General features: G+C 41.7%; 1 protein-coding gene across 2 annotated transcripts in view; it reads left to right on the forward strand.

Annotated features, from left to right (window-relative positions):
• RNLS (renalase, FAD dependent amine oxidase) overlaps positions 1 to 23195 on the forward strand; it is a 126215-nt gene that overhangs the window by 90420 nt on the left and 12600 nt on the right. For both annotated transcript variants that reach the window (XM_063132948.1, XM_063132949.1), the window contains exon 6: positions 17896 to 18071. In XM_063132948.1, coding sequence (XP_062989018.1) covers positions 17896 to 18071 — 176 coding nt within the window. The remainder of the gene's footprint in view (positions 1 to 17895; positions 18072 to 23195) is intronic.

Below are 23195 nucleotides of genomic sequence, written 5' to 3' on the forward strand. Positions count from 1 at the left end.
ATTCCAAGAAGTGCCCTGGTTCTGTTAGTTCAATGTTTAATTCATGCACATACCAATTTATTCCTCCATATATCCACAGCTTTACAAATCTTCATTCCCCTTCCCCACTGAGCATGCTCAGATCCAGAAATTGTAGTCCCAGCTGTTGAGCTCAACTGGGTGTCATCAAGTGTGTGCTTTTACCATGAGGCTACAGCATCTTTCTCCAAACTGGTTCCCTCTAGATGCATTGGACTTCAACTGCTGTCAGCCCTAAATTGTATGGCCAATGTCCACGAATGCTTGGAGTTGTAGTCCAAAACATGTGGAGGGCAGTAGATTGGGCCACAGATATTCACTGTGGCCCTTTCTACACCTAAGGATTATCCCAGGAAAATGGGGGGATCGTCCCTGCCTGCTCCCGGGATCCCCTGTGCATCATTTGCATGCACAGGGATGATCCCTGGAAAAAAGGCAGGTGTAGAAATGGCCTGTATCAAACACCTGGGCTGTTGGTGTCACCTGGCCTCCCAGGCCAAATAGCACTTTGGTCAAGGGGGTGTGGGAGAGATTTTCATTGGGATTGTAGCACACAGGAAAAGGATTAAGCTCACACCCTCTTTGCCCCTTCGCAGTCTGGACTCCCACTCTGCTGCTCCTAATTCTTTTTTAGACACAAGTGCGAACCACACGTTTAACATAGCATGTGGTTTGGCCCCAAGACTCCACAGTGTAATATTTTGTCATAGATCCAATAACATGCCAGCTAGATACATGTGCAAATGATACTGCTTGGACTTTCAGGTTGCCTGGAACTTTAGACACTTCCCCTCTCATCCCTGTTTGAACTCAGTAGAAAGTGCATAGAGCCTCTGCTCCAAAAGGACCTCCTAGAAGACAAACAGCTAACCCAGGGTCAGGCAACCTGACTCCCACCAGTTATTTTGGACTACAACTCCCATGATCCCCAGCCATCATGACCAGCAGTCAGGGATTATGGGAATTATGTTCCAAAACAACTGGAGGGCACCAGTTCCCTACATACCCCTGAGCTAACACACACATCTATTTATTTATTTATTTATTTATTTATTGCGTTTATATCCTGCCTTCTCTGAATTTTACAATGGAGTTTTTCAATTAACAATGCATATAAAAATGTATATATTAGGAAAAGTTGCACAAAAAATGCATACATTATTGAAAATAACATTTAAAAGACATTATATTAGGAAGAATGTTTGCAAAAATATGTATATTGGGTAAAACTTTATACAAAAATATATGTATGAGAGAAAATATGCAGAAAAACATGTACAAATGTTCATAAAACTTTCAAACATAACCTCAAAGTTCAAGACGAACTGAACTTAAAATCAGGAACATGCTCAAAGTTTGAGATGAACTGAATTTTAAGACTGGAAAAATTAGAAACGGAAAGAAGATAAAATTGAGAGATGTATCCATCCATGCTTTTAACAACAGATTTAATCCTCTGTGCTGAAATGTGCTGTTGACTCCATGAATTTAGTGAATGAAGGTTTTCAAAATCTGCCCTTATAATTGCCTCTAAAAGAGTACCTATTAATTTGGTGAGCAAAATCACAACTTCCTTAACATGATCATATCCCCCCTCACCCACACCAGCATCTTCTATACCAGTTGTGCTTGTGCAGCATATTTTGTTGTGCATATTTGCCGGAGTTCACACTTTTCTATATTTCTCATACCCCCTTCAATAGATCTCTACCTGAACTCTGTATTGCAAAGCTCTTCTCTCTGAATGGCTGAATGGACAATTGCCTTGTTTCAATACACAGGCTCTATGTTGTGTCCAAGAATGGTTCTTTCAGGTAAACTGTGCTAAGCGCTTCCGCAGAGCAGCTGTTGCAGCTGCAGCAATTCACACTAAAAAAGGTTAGGCTAAGATCTGTGGTCATTCGAGCCTCTGCTGTTTAAGGGCACAGCTGTGGGCCATCTGCCAGAGAAGCCTGTTCCTTTGCTCCTCCCCGTGGCCCGGTAACTGCAGCATCCCTAATGAATGCAACTGCCATGTAGGTCATCTCGGGAGGCCATTGGAGGTGCAGCTTACCAGGGGCATAGAAGGTCAAGATCTGGACCTTGACCTAAATCCGGTTTTGAACAAAAGGCAATGAAGCATGAGGAGCACCGGAGTATTGTGCTTTCAGTTGCAGCCTGCTGTTTCATAAACGGATGGCTTCGACGTTCATCTTCTTTCATAGATGTCTGACTCACATGCTTCCCAGCCATCACCTCTGTCCTCAGATGTACGCTAAACAAAAAAATACATGGATTTACCTTAGCTGTGCAGAAAAGAATGCAGTGCCCTGCTCGGTTACTAAGGGTGTAATCCTAACATACATCAACCTGGGACTAAGGCCATTGAACTCACTGGGCTTACTTCTGAGCAGATGTCCATAGTAATGCACTGTAAAAGAGTTTACTTTGTAATCCTGCTGTTTTCAACTCCAGCAGTAGCCAGTGCCTTTGCCTTCTTCATGGAACAAAGATGAGGGACCTCACATCTCTAATGGTGGGGGAAGTTCTCCAATAAAGCGCAACTACAGCACATTAGTTATTGGGCAGTTTAAAAATACAATTAATTAAGTAATTGTAAACTACTTCTATCTCTCCATTCTCTATCAAATTACCTTGTCTTTATTTTATTGCTGTGTATCTTGCCTTTCAATAAAATTCCAAAGGTGTCTTCCCAGTTTTCACTTCATTCAGCACCTCTTAGTCCACTTCCCCTTTCTGGGCCTCTCTCTAGTTGGATTAATAATATATATTTATTGTGTGGGTGTGGGGTTTAGCATTCCATCTCTTTTCTTTTGTATTTAGCATTAGGTCACATGTGCCATGTTCATTCCCACATGAAACATGTATTTTATTTTTATTTATTAATTTTTATTACATTTATATACCTCCCCACAGCCAAAGCTCTCTGGGCGGTTCACAAAATTACATTAAAATATTACACATATGCTATTAAAATATAACATTGGAATTAACCCTTATAAGGGCATCTTTTTCCAGTGGCCTTACTAGAGGGGAAAGGAGTCACTTTTCACTTGAATCCTCCTCATCCCTTGTTCAAACCTTTAGGGTTTGCCATGGAACCTTCCTCAGCTAGCTTCTTGTTTCGTCCTTTATCTTCTTCTCCATCTTCCCATCTATTGCTTTCTCTTTACCATTGGCTAATGTAGGTCCTATGGACATGGCAGTTGTACTTGGACAGATCAACCAGCATCCTTGAAATCCCACAATCTTGAAAGATTCTCAGTATCAGAAGCATTATTGCTGGGCTGATCTCAGCCTTGCATGTTATATAGCAGTTTAGACATATGGCCTCCTTCTACCTGGACTACACTTATTTATTTATTTATTTATTTATTTTATTTTATTACATTTTTACACCGCCCAATAGCCGAAGCTCTCTGGGCGGTTCACAAAAAAAGTTACTCAGTGTTCCCATCGTCCACCTCACTATCTCCCATGCAGTGACGTAGCGTGGGAGGGGGGGCTCAGGGGCGGTTGCCCTGGGTGCAAAATTCTTAGCGGCGCAAAAATTTCACACACAAAAAAAGTAGTAATAATAAATTAAAAAATTAAAATCTGTGTAGATCCAACTGTGTAGACGGGGCAAATAAACGTTGCCACATAACATTTTACAGCATTTTTCTTGTTGCGCACAGGTCAGGAAGGCCTTGCAGGCTGCATTTCCTCCCAAACGGGCCTCTCTAGCACACGCGTTGCTGCTCTGGCTATCTTCTAAGTCATCCAGGAGGAGGATAGAGCAGCGACGGGGTGCTAGAGAGGCCCGTTTGGGAGGAAATGCATCCTGCAAGGTGATCGGTTATCATATCAAGGTCATCATATGCTAAATGATGCTAAATAAAAAGAAGCCATGGTGCTAAATAAAAAGAATCAGGTGCACAATGCAGGAAGAGGAGGAAGATAGAGCAGGAGCAACAAGCTAAGCTAGCTGGAAGCCTTGACAGGTTTCTTGTGAACACTGCTGAAAGTACTACTGTAGATTTCAATATTGTTATTGGAAAATTTGCACATATTAAAACCAGGCGATTTTAAATAAATGTAAGTACCACTATACTAATATTAAATTATTTTTACTTTAAATAGACCAGTATTTTCTTAAAATATAATACATGTGTTTGGGGGGTGGGGTAAGTGGTTCAATACTGGACTGGTGGAAAGGACTCAGGGAGTGCTAAAGGTCCATGGATTAGGGGCGCAATACTTGCCTTTCCCCGGGCGCCGGCAACCCACGCTACGCCACTGCTCCCATGGTCCTTTTCCTACACACAGCTCTCTGTAACACAGGTTAGATCGTGCATCAAAATGTCTAGATCTTTTCTCTGCTGATTGAAATATCATACCATTGTGTCTGTATATTGTAAGCTTGATTGAACCAGCTGCTCCTGATGGATTAAAGAATGCTACAGTGTATCAAAGCATGCTCATCCTACATGACACAGATTTTTAAAATGAGGGTTGGGAAGGGGGATCTTTGTTGGCAGTAATTTGTTTAAGAAAACCAGCTTTCTCAAGGGAAGTGAGCTATATCAGTGTTGTAAGGTTAAAAAAAAATACTGAAGACCAGCAATTGCAGATGAATTGCTTCCCACAAGACCTCATTATGACATATGGTCCTCCTTCTCTTTTGTACTCAGTTGTCCCTTGTTAACTTGGTTGAATTTTGCAAATTGCAACTCTGTTCCAAGAAAAGTAGTAGGACAATAGTGCTTATTAGCAGCAAAACAGAAATAGTTGTGATGGTGGGTGCTTCTATTTAATCTCAGAGGTTTTGTAAGATGGTTCCTTATTCTCTATTAAAAATAACTATAAAATAGCTGAATATGAAGAACAGTAAGAGGGGAGAGAATTTTGTCCTTAAGCACATACTCCGTTCCCCATTTTTAAGGGCTTTTATTTCCAGCCCAGGATGCTCATAATGAAGACTTTCTAGCCAGTGGTGCAGATAGTTTTTGCCAAGTAGTAAACACACAGACTCTAATCTTAATGGCCATTATGCAAGCATTATTGATGCTTTGCATGTGCATGCATGTTAGAACGTAAATCACATGCATTGTTCTCACTTTTCGATGCGTGGCTTGTTTGGCCACTCTGATGCTTGGAACCTACAGAGAGTGGGCTTTGCCAAAAGAAGAAGCGAGTCGTAGGGTGCTCAGACAGAAGGCGTCATTCTTCTTTGTCTTGCCTACATGCTTTGCGTGGGCATCCTGTCATGGTGCCAGTTGCATCACACCAACACACACCAAAGGCAGCAAAAAAATGATGTTTCTTAGCTTGTCAGGCTCCATCTCGCCTTGTGAGACTCAGCGGAGGAATGTTTTGGAGGCTGGAACAGATTCACAAGATGGCAATTATGTAGACCACTGAGCTCCTTGCAGGAAATTCAGTATCCAGTTAGTAAGACAAGAATGCTGGAAGTGATCAAGCCAATAGAGACGGTTGAAAACAGCAGAAGGGGAGCTTCGCCATAGGAATCCCCATAGTTCCAGATTTCTTGTACCTTAGGAGGTGCAAACAGTTGCTAGGGAAGGGCTAGCAACTGACGTCAGCTGAGGCATCGCATCTGCAAAGGTCAGAGCTAGACTATATAAGAAGAATAGCAAATAAATAGACTGAGCCTTTATAGACCAGTCTAATCAAAGAGTTCTGGCTTCATTCCCAGCTTCAGGCCTGTGTGTATTGAAGGGGCAAAGCTTTAGCTTTGATACGTGGGTTCCTTCTGCATTAGGCAGCCTCCTCGTTAGTTCTTTTACATTGCAAGCATGGGCTGCCCAGCGATGGGTGTGTTAACTAGCCTTCAGGTTTGGGGTGGGAAATTAGTTCTGCACAGTTTTTTCTTCATTGTCACCACCTTGTGGATGCAGAGAAACAACAAGTGGCCAAATGGCCAGCGATACCACTCATATGTCAGGACTCAGGATAGGACCTCATCCCAACACAAGGGTGCTGAGATCTGTTGCTGTAATCTCACAATCAGCATCAGTGCCGGGGTTTTGACTGCTGTGCAGCTAATCATCCAGTTTAGTGGATATATTTCAACAAAAACAATGAAGTGTCCTGTTGACCAAAGAAAAGTCAAGACGGAGAGAGCAAAGCAAGCACAAAATAGCTTTGTATATCTTAAAGCAGGGGTGGGGAACTCTTTGAGCCCGAAGACTGGATTCAATTTTGGAGAAGCTCTTGTGGGCTGAAAGCGCAAGGAGTGGAGCCCAAAATGGCAACATATTTTAGTTTAAAGCTCTTATTGCCATTTCGACCTTTTAGAATGGGGGCGGGGGACTGCACAAAAGCCAGGGGGAAAGGGGGTGGAACCATGAGAAGGGGACATGGCTATCTGAGAATTCCCAGAGGGGTAGATTGGGACCCCAGGAGGGTCTCACACACACACACACACACACACACACACACCGGGTGTGAGACTCCCCGTCTATCTTAAAGGGGTTATGGCATTTACTTACGACTGGTCTACATTCAATTTATTTATTATTTATTTATTTAAAACATTTGGATCCTGCCCTATATCACTAGGATCTCAGGGCAGCATACAGATAAAATCATACAATATAAAACAATATATATACACAGCTTAAAAACAAATTAAACCACCAATCAAGTTATCTATCTGCTCCCTATGGAGGCTACTTGCATTTGCCAGATGCTCCTTACTCTGGCTATAATGGCTAGAGCATCAAGTAGTTGATGTGTTCTGTTCTAGCTGGAACTGGTGTGGAATCATTCCACATAATCAAAAGGATACTTACAGGAAACGGCTCAAGGTGTTTTAGCCGAACCATGGAGCAGCCACTGTATGATCCGAGAAGCTTCCTCGATGTCAAGGGAAATAATACCAATACCAGTTTTCATAGTATGATGAAAGCCCAATTCATCATGTTGGTTATTATCTATAAAGCCCTAAACAACCCCGAGATATTTGAAAGACTTCCTTCTCTTACATGAGTCAGCCTTCCCACTGTGCTCTTCATCCGAGGCCTTGCTCCACACCCCACTACCATCAGAGGTTATTATTATTATTATATTTTGAACAACTGGCAGGAATATGTGACAGGGGCTATTTGGTTGCAGCACCAATTATGAAACTCTCTACCTTGAGAAGTCCAGTTGGCCCCTTCCTTCTGCATTTTTTGGGGTATCTGGTGAAGAACATTCTATTTTGCCAAGTACTGTATATAGATGGTTTTAAACACACACCTTTCCCCATTTTTAGTTACCTCTGTGTGTGTGTGTTTTTTGGGGGGGGGGGCGGGGGGGGGGAATTTGTTCATTTCATAGTTTAGATTATATTATGTTTTTAATTAGTGAAATAAGCCATCATCTTGGTTTACCTTTTGGGGACCAAAAACTAGATTTTATAAATAAACCCATTTAAAACTCATATAGAAATAAATTGAAATGATTTTGTGAATAAACATACAAATTGTGCAGTAAAATATATCAAGGACTATATGAATGTTTCATTCACATAAGGACAAAATGAGCTTCCTGGTCAATTTTCTTTCTTGAATTTGGGGCTGAATAAGTTGCCTGCCTCTGTCAAACCAATATTAATCTAAACTTTTATTTAAAAAAAAAATTAAAAAATCCCAGCCCCATTATGGATGATAGTATTACATGTTCCCAATGTGTTTTTATAACCAAACTGTCAAAAGCATTGCCTTTTAAAGGAGTGGAACATGGCCACTTCTTAAAAAAAATTATATGATTCAAAGCCAGACGTCACCCACTGAAAATCCAGCCCTCTGCCAGTAAGAACTGTTCACCCACGGCTGTATTGTGCTCAAGACTAGCACCTGTGTTTTGGAGGTACTGATGTCTTTTCATAGCCTACTTGAATGTTAAATAGTTGTAGCATAGACTGATATATATATATATATATATATATAGTATCAGTATTGATAAACAGGTCTGTGGATCAGTGGAAGTTTGTTGGCATAATTTTTTACCCCAATTCATATGTGTGGGACTGCAGAAATACAGCCTATCTTTACATTCTGTGGGACTGTTACATCCTGATACCATTGAAATATGTCATTTCTCCTGTGGCTTTGCAGCTATGAAATTTAGGAAAAAAATGTTTTTCAAGTTTCTTCAGCTCAGCATATATATTCTTTTGTTACAGGAAGGCCTTTTTTTCTGTCTTCCTCACCATGTCACTCTACCAATACATTCAACTCCTCTTCACTTATCAGTTTGCCTCTTTAATAGTTCCTTACAAGGCCACTGAGAAATTATTCACGAAGATAATGAAAGACTGAATAAGTTATCCAGCATTCTCTTCACACGGGTCCCTCTAATATGTGGTCTATACATTACAGTGGTTCCATGAGGAATAGAAGAAACTCGGCAAGCCATGTGAATTTTTAATAGAAAAATCAAGAGCAGCCCATCCGTTTGCAAAGTAGTACATTAACGTCAGTACTGACATTTCAGAGGAAATTCCAAGTTTATTTTTAGATTCGAAGGAATTTATTTTTATTCATTATTCATAGCTAGATACATCTTATTAAATCAGAGACTATTTTTCTCTACAGAAAACTACTGAGACATTTTAGAGGCATCCGCACCACTCAAGAAATTGATCACCCACTCTCCTCTAGATTCTCTTACTCTCCTGGTCATACGGGTTTCATTTTTTGTTGCATTTTGCTTTACAGATTGCCATTCAGATCTTAAATCCTTAGATTGGGGGGAAGGGAAAGCCATCAGCAATGTAATTTCCCCTTCTGTTCTCTCTATACAATTATTTTATTTGTTTGTTTGTGATATTTATATACCGCTAAATATAATTAAATCTCTAGGTGTACATATATATATTAAAATTACATTTAAGATACAATATTAAAATCAATTTGAATTACAATAAGAGCAGTACAAGGAGAAGTAAGATAGAAAGGCATGATTAATTTACAAGCCAAGGAAACCCTGGATGAACAAGCGCATTTTCAGGAGGTGTTTGAAAGATGCCACATTTTCTGCCTCCCAAACTGCACTGGGGAGGGTTTTCCAAAAGATGGATGCCCCTACAGAGAAGGCCCGCCCATCAAGGTATTATACAGTATGGTGATATTCCATTAATATCGGAATTACCAGCAAGACGTCCTCTGATGATCTTAAAGGTCAGCTGGTCTGCTAGATATCCCGGTCCCAACTTGTTCAGGGCTTTGTATGACATAACCTTGAACATGGCTTAGTAGTTAATAGGCAGCCAGCGTAATTCTTTTAACGCAGAATTTGCTCCCCAGTTGCTGCATTCTGCACAAGTTGCACCATCTGAACCAGGCACAAGGGCAGCTCCATATACAGCACATTACAGTTGTCTAATCATGGAAGTTGCCAGTACAGGGATTACCATGGCTAGGCTATCCCCACCCTGGAACGGACATAGTTGGCGTACCAACTGAAGTTGGTAATAGGTGCTCTAGGCAACCATTGTCACCTGGGATCCAGGGACAAAGATGGATCCAGGAGCAACCCCAAACTTACGTACCTGCTCTTTCAGATGGAATGCAACCCCATCCAGAACATGAACCTGGGAAATATCAATCCATAGGGTCTCTGTCTTTTGGGATTGAACTTCAGTTTATTAGCCCTCATTGAAGTCATAACTGTATCCAAGCACTGGTTCAGGACATGCACTGCCTCTCCCAATTCAACTGAAATATTGTGCTTTGGCAATAGTAGTCACCTGATGGGAACATAAGTGCAAAAAAGAGTCATGCTGGATCAGACCAACGGTCCATCCAGTCCAGCACTTTGTTCACACAGTGGCAGACCAGTTGATCAGGGACCCACAAGCAGGACACAGCACAACAGCAGCCTCGCACCCACATTTGTTTATTTATTTATTTACAATATATACTTCTCCCCGTTCAAGAATTTTGGTGTGGTGAACAATAGAATAGAAGAATAAAAACAGAATAAAAGCACATTAAAAATACATTTTAATGTTCCCTAGCAACTGCTGTATATAGGCTTGCTGTGGACCAGTAAGGGACCCTTTTGGGGAGAGAGCAGACACCTTTCATGGAAGATAAGTCTATCAGTGTTATGATGGCCATGTACTGCCTCCAATTTCAGAGACAGAATGTCTCTGAAATACCAATTGCCCTCATCACCTGGTTGTGGGCTTCTTAGAGGCATCTGATTGGGCACTGTGGGAAACAGGATGAATGATTAGATAGGCCTTTGGTCTGATCTAGCGGAGCCCTTGTCATGTTAAGGTGTCATTCAAGTGGTCCTGGGCTTGCAAGTTCCCAAGGTTTGATACTGTTTCCAATTCAAGACCACACAACATGTGAGACTAAATATATAAACCAGGCCTGAAATGTCTTAAGTGCCTACTCTTTCTTTACACCTAAATAAAGTAAAAACTTTTCTGTGAACCATGGGGCAGATGAGTATATGAAAGCAAGCACATGTTTTCTCAGTTTGCCCTATAAGCATCACTTCAATCACAAATCAGAGCAGCCACTTCTAAAAGAAATGTGGTTTCGTTTCTCTGCACATTCTGTTCTTCACATCCCTGTGGAGACTGTGAACAAAGGTGTCATTTATGGTAGTGACTTTGGCACAAATTCTTTTAAGATCAGGACTGGGTAATATTTCGCCAACTCAATTTGCACATAACATAATTATACTTGAGCAAAATACAGGTTTTTGAAATCAAAGATTTCAGAGCTTTTTTATTATAAAAATGTCAGCTTCTGTGAGAACTACTTGGTACTTGTCGAAACACCAGCTGAAAGAAACTGTGGGATTTTTCTATTTACTCTCCTTTCTGTGACATTGTCTTGTAAGTGAAGAAACAGCCTGATCTTATACATGCCTACTCAAAACTAGGGCCCTTGCTAGACGTGCCGGCTTATGCCGGCAGGGAGGCTGGGCCAAGGCGCGCTAATGTTAGCGCGCCTCACCCAGGCTTCCAGATGTCGGACGCGCAGGGTCGTCGGGTCCCTGCAGCGTCCGCCATTTTTTTTGTTTTGTTTTAAAGGGGCCGCGTGCGCCCCAAAGCCGGAGAAGGTAAGTGGGTGTTTTTTTTAACGGGGGGGGGGAAGGATGGCAAGGGGGGTGGCAAGGGGGGAGGGCGGGTGACAGAGGGCGCGCCGCCGTCGCCCAAGCAAGCAGGCGAGCGGCGCTTGCCCGGGCAATGCCGCCGCATGTCAGGTGAGTGATTGAGTGATCTCACTCAATTGCCACCCCCCTGCCCCACGCCCCATTGCCACCCCCCTGCCATCCTTCCCCCTCCCCTCTCTTCCCCCCCCCCACGGGCCGATGGGCACAGCGCTCGTATGAGCGCTGTGCCAGGTCCGCTGCTTTTCGTGGCTACTCGTGAGTAAGCGAGTAGCCGCAGAAAGCCGCGGAAGTCACTAGACTTCCCCCAGCCCCGGCCTGAGGCCGGAGCTGGGGAAAAGGCATGCCATAAGCGAATTCGCTTATAGCGCGTTAGACCAGGCCTCAGCGCGGCCTGCCGCCGGATTCCCCTCTGCGTCATGTGGACGCACAGCAGGGAAACTGGCCCACAAAGCGCGTTAAGGCCTCGTCTAGGAAGGCCCTAAGTCCCGTTAAACTCAATCTTACCCAGGAGTAAATGCGCACATAAGATTGCAACCTTAAAGGAGCAAAGACCTCTTATTCCTTCCTAAGAAATTGTGTAAATAGAAAGGTAGCTGGCACACAGTGATGGATTTGACAAAACAAGCTTCTTATTTAAAGACACCAGGAATCCCTACCATTTTGCCTTCAGACTTTGCCACTTTCTAAAACTTATATATTTATATTGTTTTTCCATTTAATAGATCGCTTGGCCGACTCTGCAAGCCTGCATTTTCATATTGTGGAATATACTGCAGAGAATATATTGAGAGAGAAACTGACACAGTTTGCACAATGAAACAACCTATGGTTTGTTAACCATTGGTTGTTCAGGAGCAAGCAAGCATGCTGGTTCCCAACTGCTCACCTGCTTCTGGTGCACTAAACAAACCAGGGATGCTCTGATTCGAGAATTCTGGTTTGTTGGGGGGGAAACCAAGCAGTATTTGGGGTTCAGATGTCATGCGGAACAACCCAAGGATAGGGCTGGGTTGTTTAGCACACCGAAAGCAGGTGGGAGCTAGGACACTCACTCATTTCCACTCACTCCCAAACAACCCCATGGTTAATAGATCTTGGGTTGTTTCAGCATGTGAGATCACTCAATCAAATTTAAACCTTTTTTCCCCCCATGATTTACAATCTGTTAAGACAATTTAGATCTTATAGAATCAGTGTTGTAGCTTAACTACTGTACATACATTTCTTGGAGAGTTCTTGTCTTCAAAATTCATTGAAATCACAAGCACATTTAATAATCAGCATACGAGTATATAAATACAATTTTTAAAAAGATAATCTGTACTGATTGTAGATTGAGACAACTTTTAAACATTTAAACATTGTCTGTTATTTACTCTGATGTTGACAGACTTTTTGTTTTCAACCAGAGCTTTATTTCCTTTTTAGAAATGTGACACTTGCTTTTCTTCTTTACCATAGGAGAAATATCTGTGGACAAAATCACTTCTGTATGAAATCTGGGAGACCATATAAGATTCATTTCTGTCCATTCCAAAGTCCTTTTTAAAAAAAAAAAACCAAAAAAACAAAAAAAACCAAAACACCCAGAAGCAAGTAGCAAAAACTTAGCAAGCAACAATGATAGCATTCAACTGAACTGTTCAGCTGAGATTTCATTACGGGCATTCATAGACAGGGCTGGCTCAAGACATTTTACTGCCTGAGGCAAAGGATGAAATAGCACTTTAGTTTGGGCCACATGGCACACACAGCTGTATCCCCTCCGAACCCCTCAGCGTTTGCTACCTGAGGCAATCACTTCATGCTCCCTAATAATAGAACTGCCCGGTTTGTTGATGTGTTGTAGTCTTTATATGATATAGCTCAGTGGTCTTCAACCAGCAGGTCGCAAATCAAAGTGGGTCGCAAGATCAGTCCAGATGGGTTGTGGCAAAGCTGTTGCCGCAACGTTGGGCAATTGAGAAATTGTGGAAATGAGTCCCATGTTGCAGGTTGGGAGTCTGAGTTGGGTCTTAGGTCTGGACTAGTAGAAGACCACTGATTATAGCTGACCATATGGAAATTTAAAGCAATTCATATTTAAGGTACTACTTGTATGTGACATAACTGCATTGAGGGGTGTTTTTTTTTTTTCTCTCTCTCTCTCTCTAAATATTAAGACTTATTCTGCCCCATTTCATAATATCGGTCATATTTTGCTATGTACAAGTTATTGGTATATGCTAGGTTCTGCATCTGAGCTTTCGGAAAACAAATTTGGTTTTGCTTGTCTTTTATCGTTCCTCATATTTCACTTTGGCTTGTTGCAAGGCAGATTGATGTAAAACAAGACAATTTAGATGAGTGACTTAAATCAGCAAGGAAAAAAGGCCAGTTTAAATCATTGATTTAAGTCAAGTTTCCCTTTGATATTTCTTCATATATTCCTAAATGACAGTGTAAATCTGACCAACTAACCCATATTAATTTACAACTGAAATAGAATATTATTTACAACGTTGATTCACTCTTGCAACCAGACCTCATCATAAAGTGTACATTTTGTACACTTTCCTTTTTACCATATACTGGGAATGCCTTTAAAATATTCCTACTTAGTGCCAGCAGCCATGACAGTTTGAGAGGTGAAGTATGAAATACAGGAGCCTCCACACAGGACAATTTTGCCTTCTCTTCTTTCTAGAGTTGCACCTTCCTGCTTCACTTTTGTGCACTATCCTCACAAAAATAAAATAGCAAACAGAAATGAAATACCCATGACTGATTGGTCTAAGCAAGGGCTGATAGTTACTGGGCAAAGTAGAGCAATTAAATTACCATGAGGTAAAAATGAACCGCCTATGTTTGATATGTAGAGTGTAAATATTCATATTTGAGAAATTATCAAATTTGTTCTTTGTTTATATATGAATGCCTCCTTTAGCTCACTGTATCTGTTAGAAGGCACTGGTTCAGTTTAGAGACTAATTGTAGGGTTAACATGTACATTGAAATTATTTAAAATTAACAAACATTTTCTAAGAGAAACGTAGCATTTACCATTTTTATAAAAACAACAACACTTTATTTTTACAAATCAAATATAAATTTTAAAAATCAGATTTTGGGGGATTTAAAAAAGAAATAATCTATGTTTATGTATCCAGGCCCTGTCTCCCTTCTTTGTGTTTCAGCACAGGGTCCTTAAATGTTGCCTGACCTTTAAAAAAAAAACCTTAGCTGATTAATCATAAGCGTTTTAATTGATTGTTGATGGACTGAATGAAACTGCATGGATTTGCATATGAATAAAACAAAGCAAAGAGTTTTTTAAAAATGTTCATTTTTAGATGATGTAAGCACATGTCACAGCCAACTCCAACCCCACTTTAGAAAAAGCATTTTTGTGCATGAGACAGATGTAAACATCAAAGAGATTGACTTCTCAGAGACCATGGGGGTGTATATGGAGGCTGTAGAAGGAAGAGGAATAAAGGAAGAGCAGAAAGAAAACAGTAGTAACAGAATCTCTTTGGAAGTTGGAAGGGTCTAAAGACCCTTTCACTGGCCCACCTGAGACACAGAAGAAACCTATTAACCCATGCAGCTCAGGTCATAATGTCCCATAGTCAGTGCAGGTATACCATGTGAAAATGCCTCCTGAAGAAGTAGCTTCAGATTGCTCAGTCAGAAAGAGGGGAAAGAACATATGGGAAAGAAGAAAATCACAGCTTAACAGGAAAAAAAGAGAGAAAGAAATCTATGCCTATAAATTTACAAGAGATTTGCGGCAGAAATTCAACAGAAGAGGAGGAGAAAGAGTAACAGGAGCATCAGCACAACTCAGATGTCCTTGCATGTGGTTGAAAAGAGGGATGGCTAACTCATTTATAGATTTAGGAACATCTAACCAAATTTAGTTGTTTTGCTCCAATTCCTAGAATGTTACTGGGTCATCCCTTGGTTGGCAATAAACAGGTGGAAGTCTGTTGGTTCCAGGAGTTCTTCTAGTGTTTCATCCTCTTTGCTCTCTCGCTCTCTCTCCTCACTTTCTTCATTGTTGCTGTTTCTGATTGCCTGAGTTAGACTTGCTGATTCTATTTGCTTATTTTCCATTTGGCATCTGCCATCTTTTTAGAGTGGGCAGTGTTACTTCAGCTTCATAAGCATCTGATTCCTGATAAATCCTCCTCCCCCGCCTTTGAGCGGTAACACATTTGTTAGGTTCACTTCTAGTATATTGTGGTGGTCATACACAACAGAACTGGTGCTGTACCAAATGTTTGAGCCCTGTTTACATTTTGGCTCCAAAATAAGTCCAGAAATACAAGCATGTTTGACATTTCCTAGTGATAAACGAGTTGTGTGCCTGCAATCAGATGAGACACATGTTAAGCGAAGTGTAGAAAGAGCACCAAATACACAAAGTACAGGAAGACGTAATCCTATTATATCACTTTTTACTTTTTGGGTAACTTCCACACTTCACCACACGACTGTTTTCACAGAATTTAGCTGTGATGTTTTTCCAAAAACGTTGTCGTTGCCTTCAAAATCTGATTTTGCTCAGTGTGTTTTTGAATGTCCGCTTCCAAGAATAACCCTTAATTTTAAGAACGGTCTTGCTCCAATAACCTCAGTGTTAAATCCATAGCAGTTTAGGTTTCAGTCTAAGTCACACAAAGTTCTCTGCTGCCATCCCAACAAAAATAGCTTCTTGATTGCTATTCCTTATTGCTGAGTGAGCACAGTGTCCCTCTCAGCCATCCTTTCATTTATTTCACTGGGAAAATTCCCATCTTCACGATGGTTCATTGCTCCTGGGCAACACAACCCTGCCAGGACCCCTTTGGAGACAACTAAGAAAAGTTTGTTCTGGCAAAGAAATCACTTATGCATTGCATAAAGTTAGGGCCAAAGCATTCTCAGGTGGTTTGAAGGATTCTAGGTTTCAGTGGAGCCAGATGTCCAAAAAGAAGGTATGACTGAAACTAGGCAAATGTGATAGTTTCTCAAAGACTTGACGTCAGTATAAGAGCTATCATTTGGCCTTGTACTACCCCTTTACAACTAGGTATGTACCTTTTAAATTCAGTGATTACCAACCTTGAGTCAGTCCCCAGATGTAATTTGACTACAGTTCCCATAATCCCTGACCACTGACCGTGTGTGTTGGGGTGATGGGAGTTGCAGTCCAACAACACCTGGGGACCACTTCTTTAAAATCTTCCAGTGCAGGAGGAGAAAGCATTCATAATTCAACCTGCTGGGATTCTTATCACACACCCACATCCCAATCCTCCAAAACACACACACACTCCTTCACGTACCATGATGAGCAGGGACCCTGGTGTTTTGAGCAGCATGGAAAGGGACAAGAAGTTGGCAAGACCAGTGAGGAAATGGTCAGGAGGACCCACCACTGCCATGTCTTCTGCATCAGTGACAAACACAATCACTTGTCCATTTTATTGCATTTATATCCCACCCTTCTTCCAAGGGGCTCAGGGTGGCCCACAGGACTCTCCCCTCACCTGTTTTATCTTAGCAACAACCCTGGAAGGTAGGTTGAATTGAGGGAGTATGGCTGTCCCAGTGGCTGCCAGTGAGCTTCATGGCTGAGCAGTGATTTGAGCCTGGGTCTCCCTGGTCCTAGTCTAACCGCTATTCCATATTCTGAACTGAGAAAAGAAATGAGTGTGCATATCTTGGGACAATGACAGCTGCCCATCATGCCAGTTGCATGTCTCTGAAAAACAGTAACCCAGCTATAGCCTATGTTACCAATAAAGACTTTTGGAAAAGTGATTGTAAATTTGTTCAGACTAGTACTGCTTTTGGAGGAAACGAAAAGCTGGAGGAACCGGATGCAACAGAAGACAGGGCTCCTTCTGTGCCAAAGAAGGGATTTCGGCAGATGCTGCTAATCATGTCCCAGTGGCGCTGGGGTGAGAAAGGTAGCACCTGCCAAATGTATCTTTTGCAGAACTACCAACCATCCTCTGTTGCACCTGGTGGTAATTCTACATGAGGCTGAATTTGAGCCTTGTGCTGGGATATGTTTAAATGGATTTGGAAATCTCTGAAATTTTGACTAGACTAGGTGAAGAATTAAATGCTCTCAGGGGAGAAAACAAATTAGAACCTTTACTTTGCAGAGTGGCCACATTTATATATAAACCACTCTATATCTAAAAAAGATTCCCAAGTGCTAAACAGTAAAGAAAAAGAATCAAAATACAAAAGAATCAAAATATTTTAAAGCACGTTATACCAGTAAAACTGTGGCTTGTCATTCAGGAAGAGCTTGTTTAATTAAAATGCCTTTAGCTGACACCAAAAACAGAGCTTTGGCGCCTACCTGACATCAACCGGCAAGGTGTTCCACAGAGAGGGAGTCATTACACTGAGAGCTCTACTCAGAGAGGATTCTAAGCAGACCTGAGGTCCATGCAGAACCACCAGGAGCACCTCCTCCAATGACCAGGCAGTGACCAGGCAGACTGCTAAGGAAGAAGTCAACTACTCCTCAGCTTGTTACTTGTGGATTCCAATCACAGGCACATTTAAGATGCCATAGGTTCTTCTTAGTTCTCACCACTTCTGCCTATGAGGTTTTCATCACTTCCTTGGAAGGTGGACATCCTTGGTTGAATCTTCTAATTTTGAAGTTAGAAGAGCTGTCATTAATACAGTGAAATTCCGAAAATCTCTGAAATTTGCCTTGTGCCATCTGTAGAAATCTTTCCTCCTCTGTGTCTCTTGCAGAATCACCTGACATTGGCCCGTCCATTGTTGTCCACACCAGTGTGTCCTTTGGAACCGGACATTTAGAGTGGGACAAGGAAAAGGTGCAGCAGTTGATCCTAGACCAGTTGAAAGATACTATACCTCATTTGCCTAAACCATCAAGCATCAAGTGCCAGAAATGGAGATATTCTCAGGTAACCTCTAATAATAGATGATAGTAAAATATATGAGTCAGCCACTATCCAATTATAGCTTGTTCAGGGCGAGGAGAGGGGCTTCCTTTGGACCTGTATGTTACACTGATTCTTGAATATCTCAATAACCATTCTCTGTTATTTGTTAAAAGCATTGGGAGGCATCTGAATGAAAGCTGCTATAGAGACCTCTGGGAATTACTAGTGTACCAGGACTTACCAGGATTCAGTACCTTGCTGAAGCTAAGGTGGCCAGATGCAAAAGGATAAAGCTGTATAGAATAGTTATGTCATCATATGATAATCCATACCTCTGGTAATTTTCTCTTCTAAACTACACAAATTCCCTCTTCTATACAATTCACTCTTCTGCACTATAGTCCTTTGCTCTTTTGCATGTAACCACCCTAGCTGAAGCTCAGTCGTAGGACACCTGGTCAAGGTGCACAGTCTTAACAGCACATGATGCAGTTACCATACTAAAGCTAAGCTGATCTGGGACTGACCACTAACTGACCACCTTCAAACCCTGTGTACACCAAAATGAATTCCATGGGGGGGGGGGGGTCCACCTCTCTTTCTCTCCCTCCCCCTTTCTTTTTTAAAACTTCCTTTCCACTTTCTCCACATTGTGCATATTGTATACACCTCTGTGATTTCCCCCTCCTTCTTGCCCTTTTTTTTTAATAAAAAGCCCTAAACCTTGTAAGTTTTCAGTATATCTAGGGTTCCATAATTTGGACACCACCCCAAAAAGGGTGCTCTTCCCAGCAGCCATCTGCTTGCCTCACAAGGCAAGGATACACCCTGAAATTTACTTATTTTCCTCTTCCCTCACTTTTTTTTTTTTTACATTTTGAACTGTGCCTGAAAAATTGTAAGCCATTAATTTAAATTGTAAGCTGCCTTGTGTGCATTGGCAGAATGGTGGCACATACATTCAGTAAATGAATAGATCGTTTTCCTATTTCTGCCTTGGGCCTGGGACCTGTGTGTTTTTGACACTGTTTGTAAAAATGTAAGTTAGAAGCCATATCCTGAGATATTTGATTCCTATTAGTATTGTGGGGGTGGGATTGTCCCTTGTTTTTAAAGGGGGCTGCCACCACACATACACACGCGCACACACCTTGAAAAGGTGAACACATATGGCCACTGCAAACCTTATCACTCCCACAGCTCACCACTCTCATACCACTGTGGAAGGCCCTGACTCTGGCTACAGGAGATAGGGGCTTGCTCTGTGGCTGGAGGAAGGGGGCAATGGAGCTTTCACCTCAACAGCCAGGTGCTTAAAGGCTACCCTTGCTGCAGAGTGGAAGGAAGCAGTCTGCAAGCCAGAAAGAAGCTGTCTGAGGCCCAGAGGTTAAAAATACTACCATAAGGTAATCTGTGTTGATCATAATATAATAGCAGCAGCAGCAGGATTTCCAGAGTGGTTATCATTATGGCAGCTAGATTTAATTACAAAGATAAAAACACCAGGTTGTTAATTAGGTTTATTGTGGTTATTATAATTCATCACTCGTGCTACTGTAATGTCCACAGTGCCTACGCTGTAATAGCTAGTTGAAATTAGGGACATGGTGCTAAGAATCCCTGGAGGTCTGAGAGAGACCTGCACAACAACTGCCCCTGAGGTGCACAGGATTCATGGACCTCAGGGCCATTTCACATATTCCACGGAGAAATGCCTGGATCCACCACTGAGTCAGCCAGTTCTGGCTCCTTGATGAGTGTACCTGCTCGATCAGTGCATTTGGAAGCACAAGTTTGTCACCTTGTAGGTGCATGCCTGGAGAAGAGAAGATTGAGGGGGAGACATGATAGCACTCTTCAAATACTTAAAAGGTTGTCACATTGAGGAGGGCCAGAATCTCTTCTCAATCATCCCAGAGTGCAGGACACAGAATAACGGGCTCAAGTTACAAGAAGTCAGATTCCGGCTGGACATCAGGAAAAACTTCCTGACTGTTAGAGCAGTACAACAATGGAACTAGTTACCTAGGGAAGTTGTGGGCTCTCCCACACTAGAGGCATTCAAGAGGCAGCTGGACAGTCATCTGTCAGGGATGCTTTAGGGTGGATTCCTGCATTGAGCAGGGGGGTTGACTTGATGGCCTTATAGGCCCCTTCCAACTCTACTATTCTATGATTCTATGAAATGCTACCCATGCTTACCGAAGAGGAAGCCCTGTTGAGAACCATGCACAGGATTGTGCTGCATGGTGTTTTACCTGTGCAGCTGAGAGTCAAAGAACTGATATAAAATCAGTCTTTGGATATAACACTCACATTTGTTTGTTTGTTTTTAAAAATGGAAACAGCAGCAATGGGAGTGGCAGCTGATAATTAACGAGATTACAGCAGCCAGGGATGGGGAAATCCAGCCCTTTTTCCATTTCTGACAAAAATGGCTCCTCTGAAGAAGCTCTTTGCATTGGAAGAAAATTCTCCATTGGCACCAATGGAGGATTTCTTCCCAAAGCAGAGCACTGTGTCAGAAGAGCCATTTTGCCAGCACTGCAGTAAATGAGAAAGGATTAGGCCCCTCCCCCCGCCCTTCCCTGCCTGATACGAATCTGATAGATATGTGACTTATTTGCATATTTTTTAAAAAAATAATAATACTTACATTCATTAAATCCAAAGATGCATTTAATGACATGTCTGGTTTGTCCCTCAGTGATGAAGCAGACATTTTGCATGCAAGAGGGTCCCAGGTACAAATACCAGCATCACCGGGTAGGGCTGGGAAAGGCAACTCTCCAATACCTTGGAGAGCCACTGCCAAACTGTGCTGAGCTGGGTGTACCAATGGTATAAGGACACTTCCTATGTTACCAAAGCTAAAACTCTAATGTGTGAAGAGGCCCTTCTTGGACTGTATGTCACCAAAAAATGTTATTATTATTATTATTTTCTAGCTGTACCCTGCCACGCGTTGCTGTCGCTCAGTCTGGTTAAATTGAAAAGAAAGAAAAGACAAAGCGGATGTTTACAATATGTTTAATTTCACAATGCTTCTTCAGAATGTGTAACTGTCACAGGTGTGACATCTATATTCACTCAGCCAATTGTGAGAGAACACGCAAATAGGAGAGGAGGCAGAGGCAGTGGATTGGCCTACTGTTCGGGTTTTTAAAAAGTATGTTTTTACGGTGAGGAGGTTAGTGGAAACTCCTGGCAGTTACCTTTCTTCAGAACGTGTAACTGTCACAGGTGTGATATCTATATTCACTCAGCCAATTGTGAGAGAACACGCAAATAGGAGAGGAGGTAGAGGCAGTGGATTGGCCTACTGGTTGGCGATGTCACAATGACCTATAAGAGCAAATAGGAGAGAACATGCAAAGAGGAGAGGAGGCAGAGGCAGTGGATTGGCCTACTGGTTGGCGACGTCACAATGACCTATAAGAGCAAATAGGAGAGAACATGCAAATAGGAGAGAAGGCAGAGGCAGTGGATTGGCCTATTGGTTGGCGATGTCACAATGACCTATAAGAGCAAATAGGAGAGAACATGCAAAGAGGAGAGGAGGCAGAGGCAGTGGATTGGCCTACTGGTTGGCGATGTCACAATGATCAGCAGGACTGGTTTTGAGGAGGCCTATTTCTTCGATTTTAAGACAAACTTTTGTCCCCATATAGAACATAGTTACATAACAACGCTCGCGCATTCGACTGCAACGTTGTGTCAAAATTTCAAAGCAATCGGTGAAGAACTTTCGGAGATATAACGTCTGTTTCGAACGAACATTTACATTTTTATTTATGTAGATAATAATAATAATAATAATAATAATAATAATAATAATAATAATGATGATGCAGCAGATGACACTAGTATAGAGCAGTGTTTTTTCTTTCTCATGACAACCTAAATCAAATCTACAGGTTTGTGTGTGTGTGTTTGTATTTATACCCTTCTGTCATTATATATATATATGAAGTATGTATATTACATTAACCAAATATTGTTTGGTTGATCTAATATAGAGTTAGATCAACCAAACAGTAATGTAGCTATGGTCATTCAAAAAGGTGAAGCTGAAATATCCAGATGTCGTGCAGTAGCACAAAAATGGGAAATAACAATTGCTCTTGGTCTAGTCATTGCCATTTTTGCTGCACTGCATCAAAGGACGTAGAGGCACATGCTCCGTGACATTTGAGTTCCTTGTAATGACCCATAGGCCACATAACATCCTCTGCAGCTGAAGTCATAAAGACAGAGGTCTTCACCTGCCCCATTATTCGACTCTGGATTGTACAGTAGATGTGGCCAATTCATAAGAAGCTTATTACTCCATCCCAGATCTCTCAGGTTTGAAATTAAGTAATATAGGCTGTGTTCTCAGAAGGGAGGCTCCATACAAGAAGTGACTACACTTAAGTACCATACAGTGATGCTCACTAATTACCTTAAAGCCATCTTCGCTTTAAAATTCCAATCAACTATTGACACAGCAACACAAGGAAAAATTAAGAATGGAGAGGGACCCCTCCCCCAGAGCCTTTCAAGCAGGATTTATCCTCTCTTTTTTTGGTTAATTCAGTACAGCCATTATGTCCTTCATGTGGGCCAAATACAATCCCAGGATTAAAATGCAGACATTACAATTATCCATGGAAGACGTGGGATTAGTCCTCCCAAACTTATATTGATACTACTTAACGGCACAGCTGCAGCACTCTAACCCATGGTTTAATTATGATAAGACAACATTAGCATCAGCAATCAAGGCTTCCAAAGCCAAGAAGTCCTTCCATCAGTCATGTTGTGTTGTTGTGGGAGAAGAGTACAGCCTAAGCAATGTAGCTGTATCATACCTATTCATAACTGGCATCTCAGCATCTTTAAAATAATATATTGCAGGAACCCACACTGTGAAAACAGAGAGGTAACATTAATTAAAAACAGAACTGCCTCCCATTCTGAAGGGCAAAGGGTCAAGAGGGACAACGGGGTGGTCTGCCACAGTGGATGCACAACCAAAACCATTGGAAAGTAAACCACTATCAGTTTATAGTAATCATATACGCCCATGCAGAATTTCCTGCATCTTGTGTTTGTGCATGCAAACGTGTATTAACATGCAGAGGCCAAGCATTTGAGGGGTGG

The sequence above is a fragment of the Elgaria multicarinata genome, chromosome 8 (assembly GCF_023053635.1).
Source record: "Elgaria multicarinata webbii isolate HBS135686 ecotype San Diego chromosome 8, rElgMul1.1.pri, whole genome shotgun sequence".
In the NCBI taxonomy this organism is placed as follows: Eukaryota; Metazoa; Chordata; class Lepidosauria; order Squamata; family Anguidae; genus Elgaria; species Elgaria multicarinata.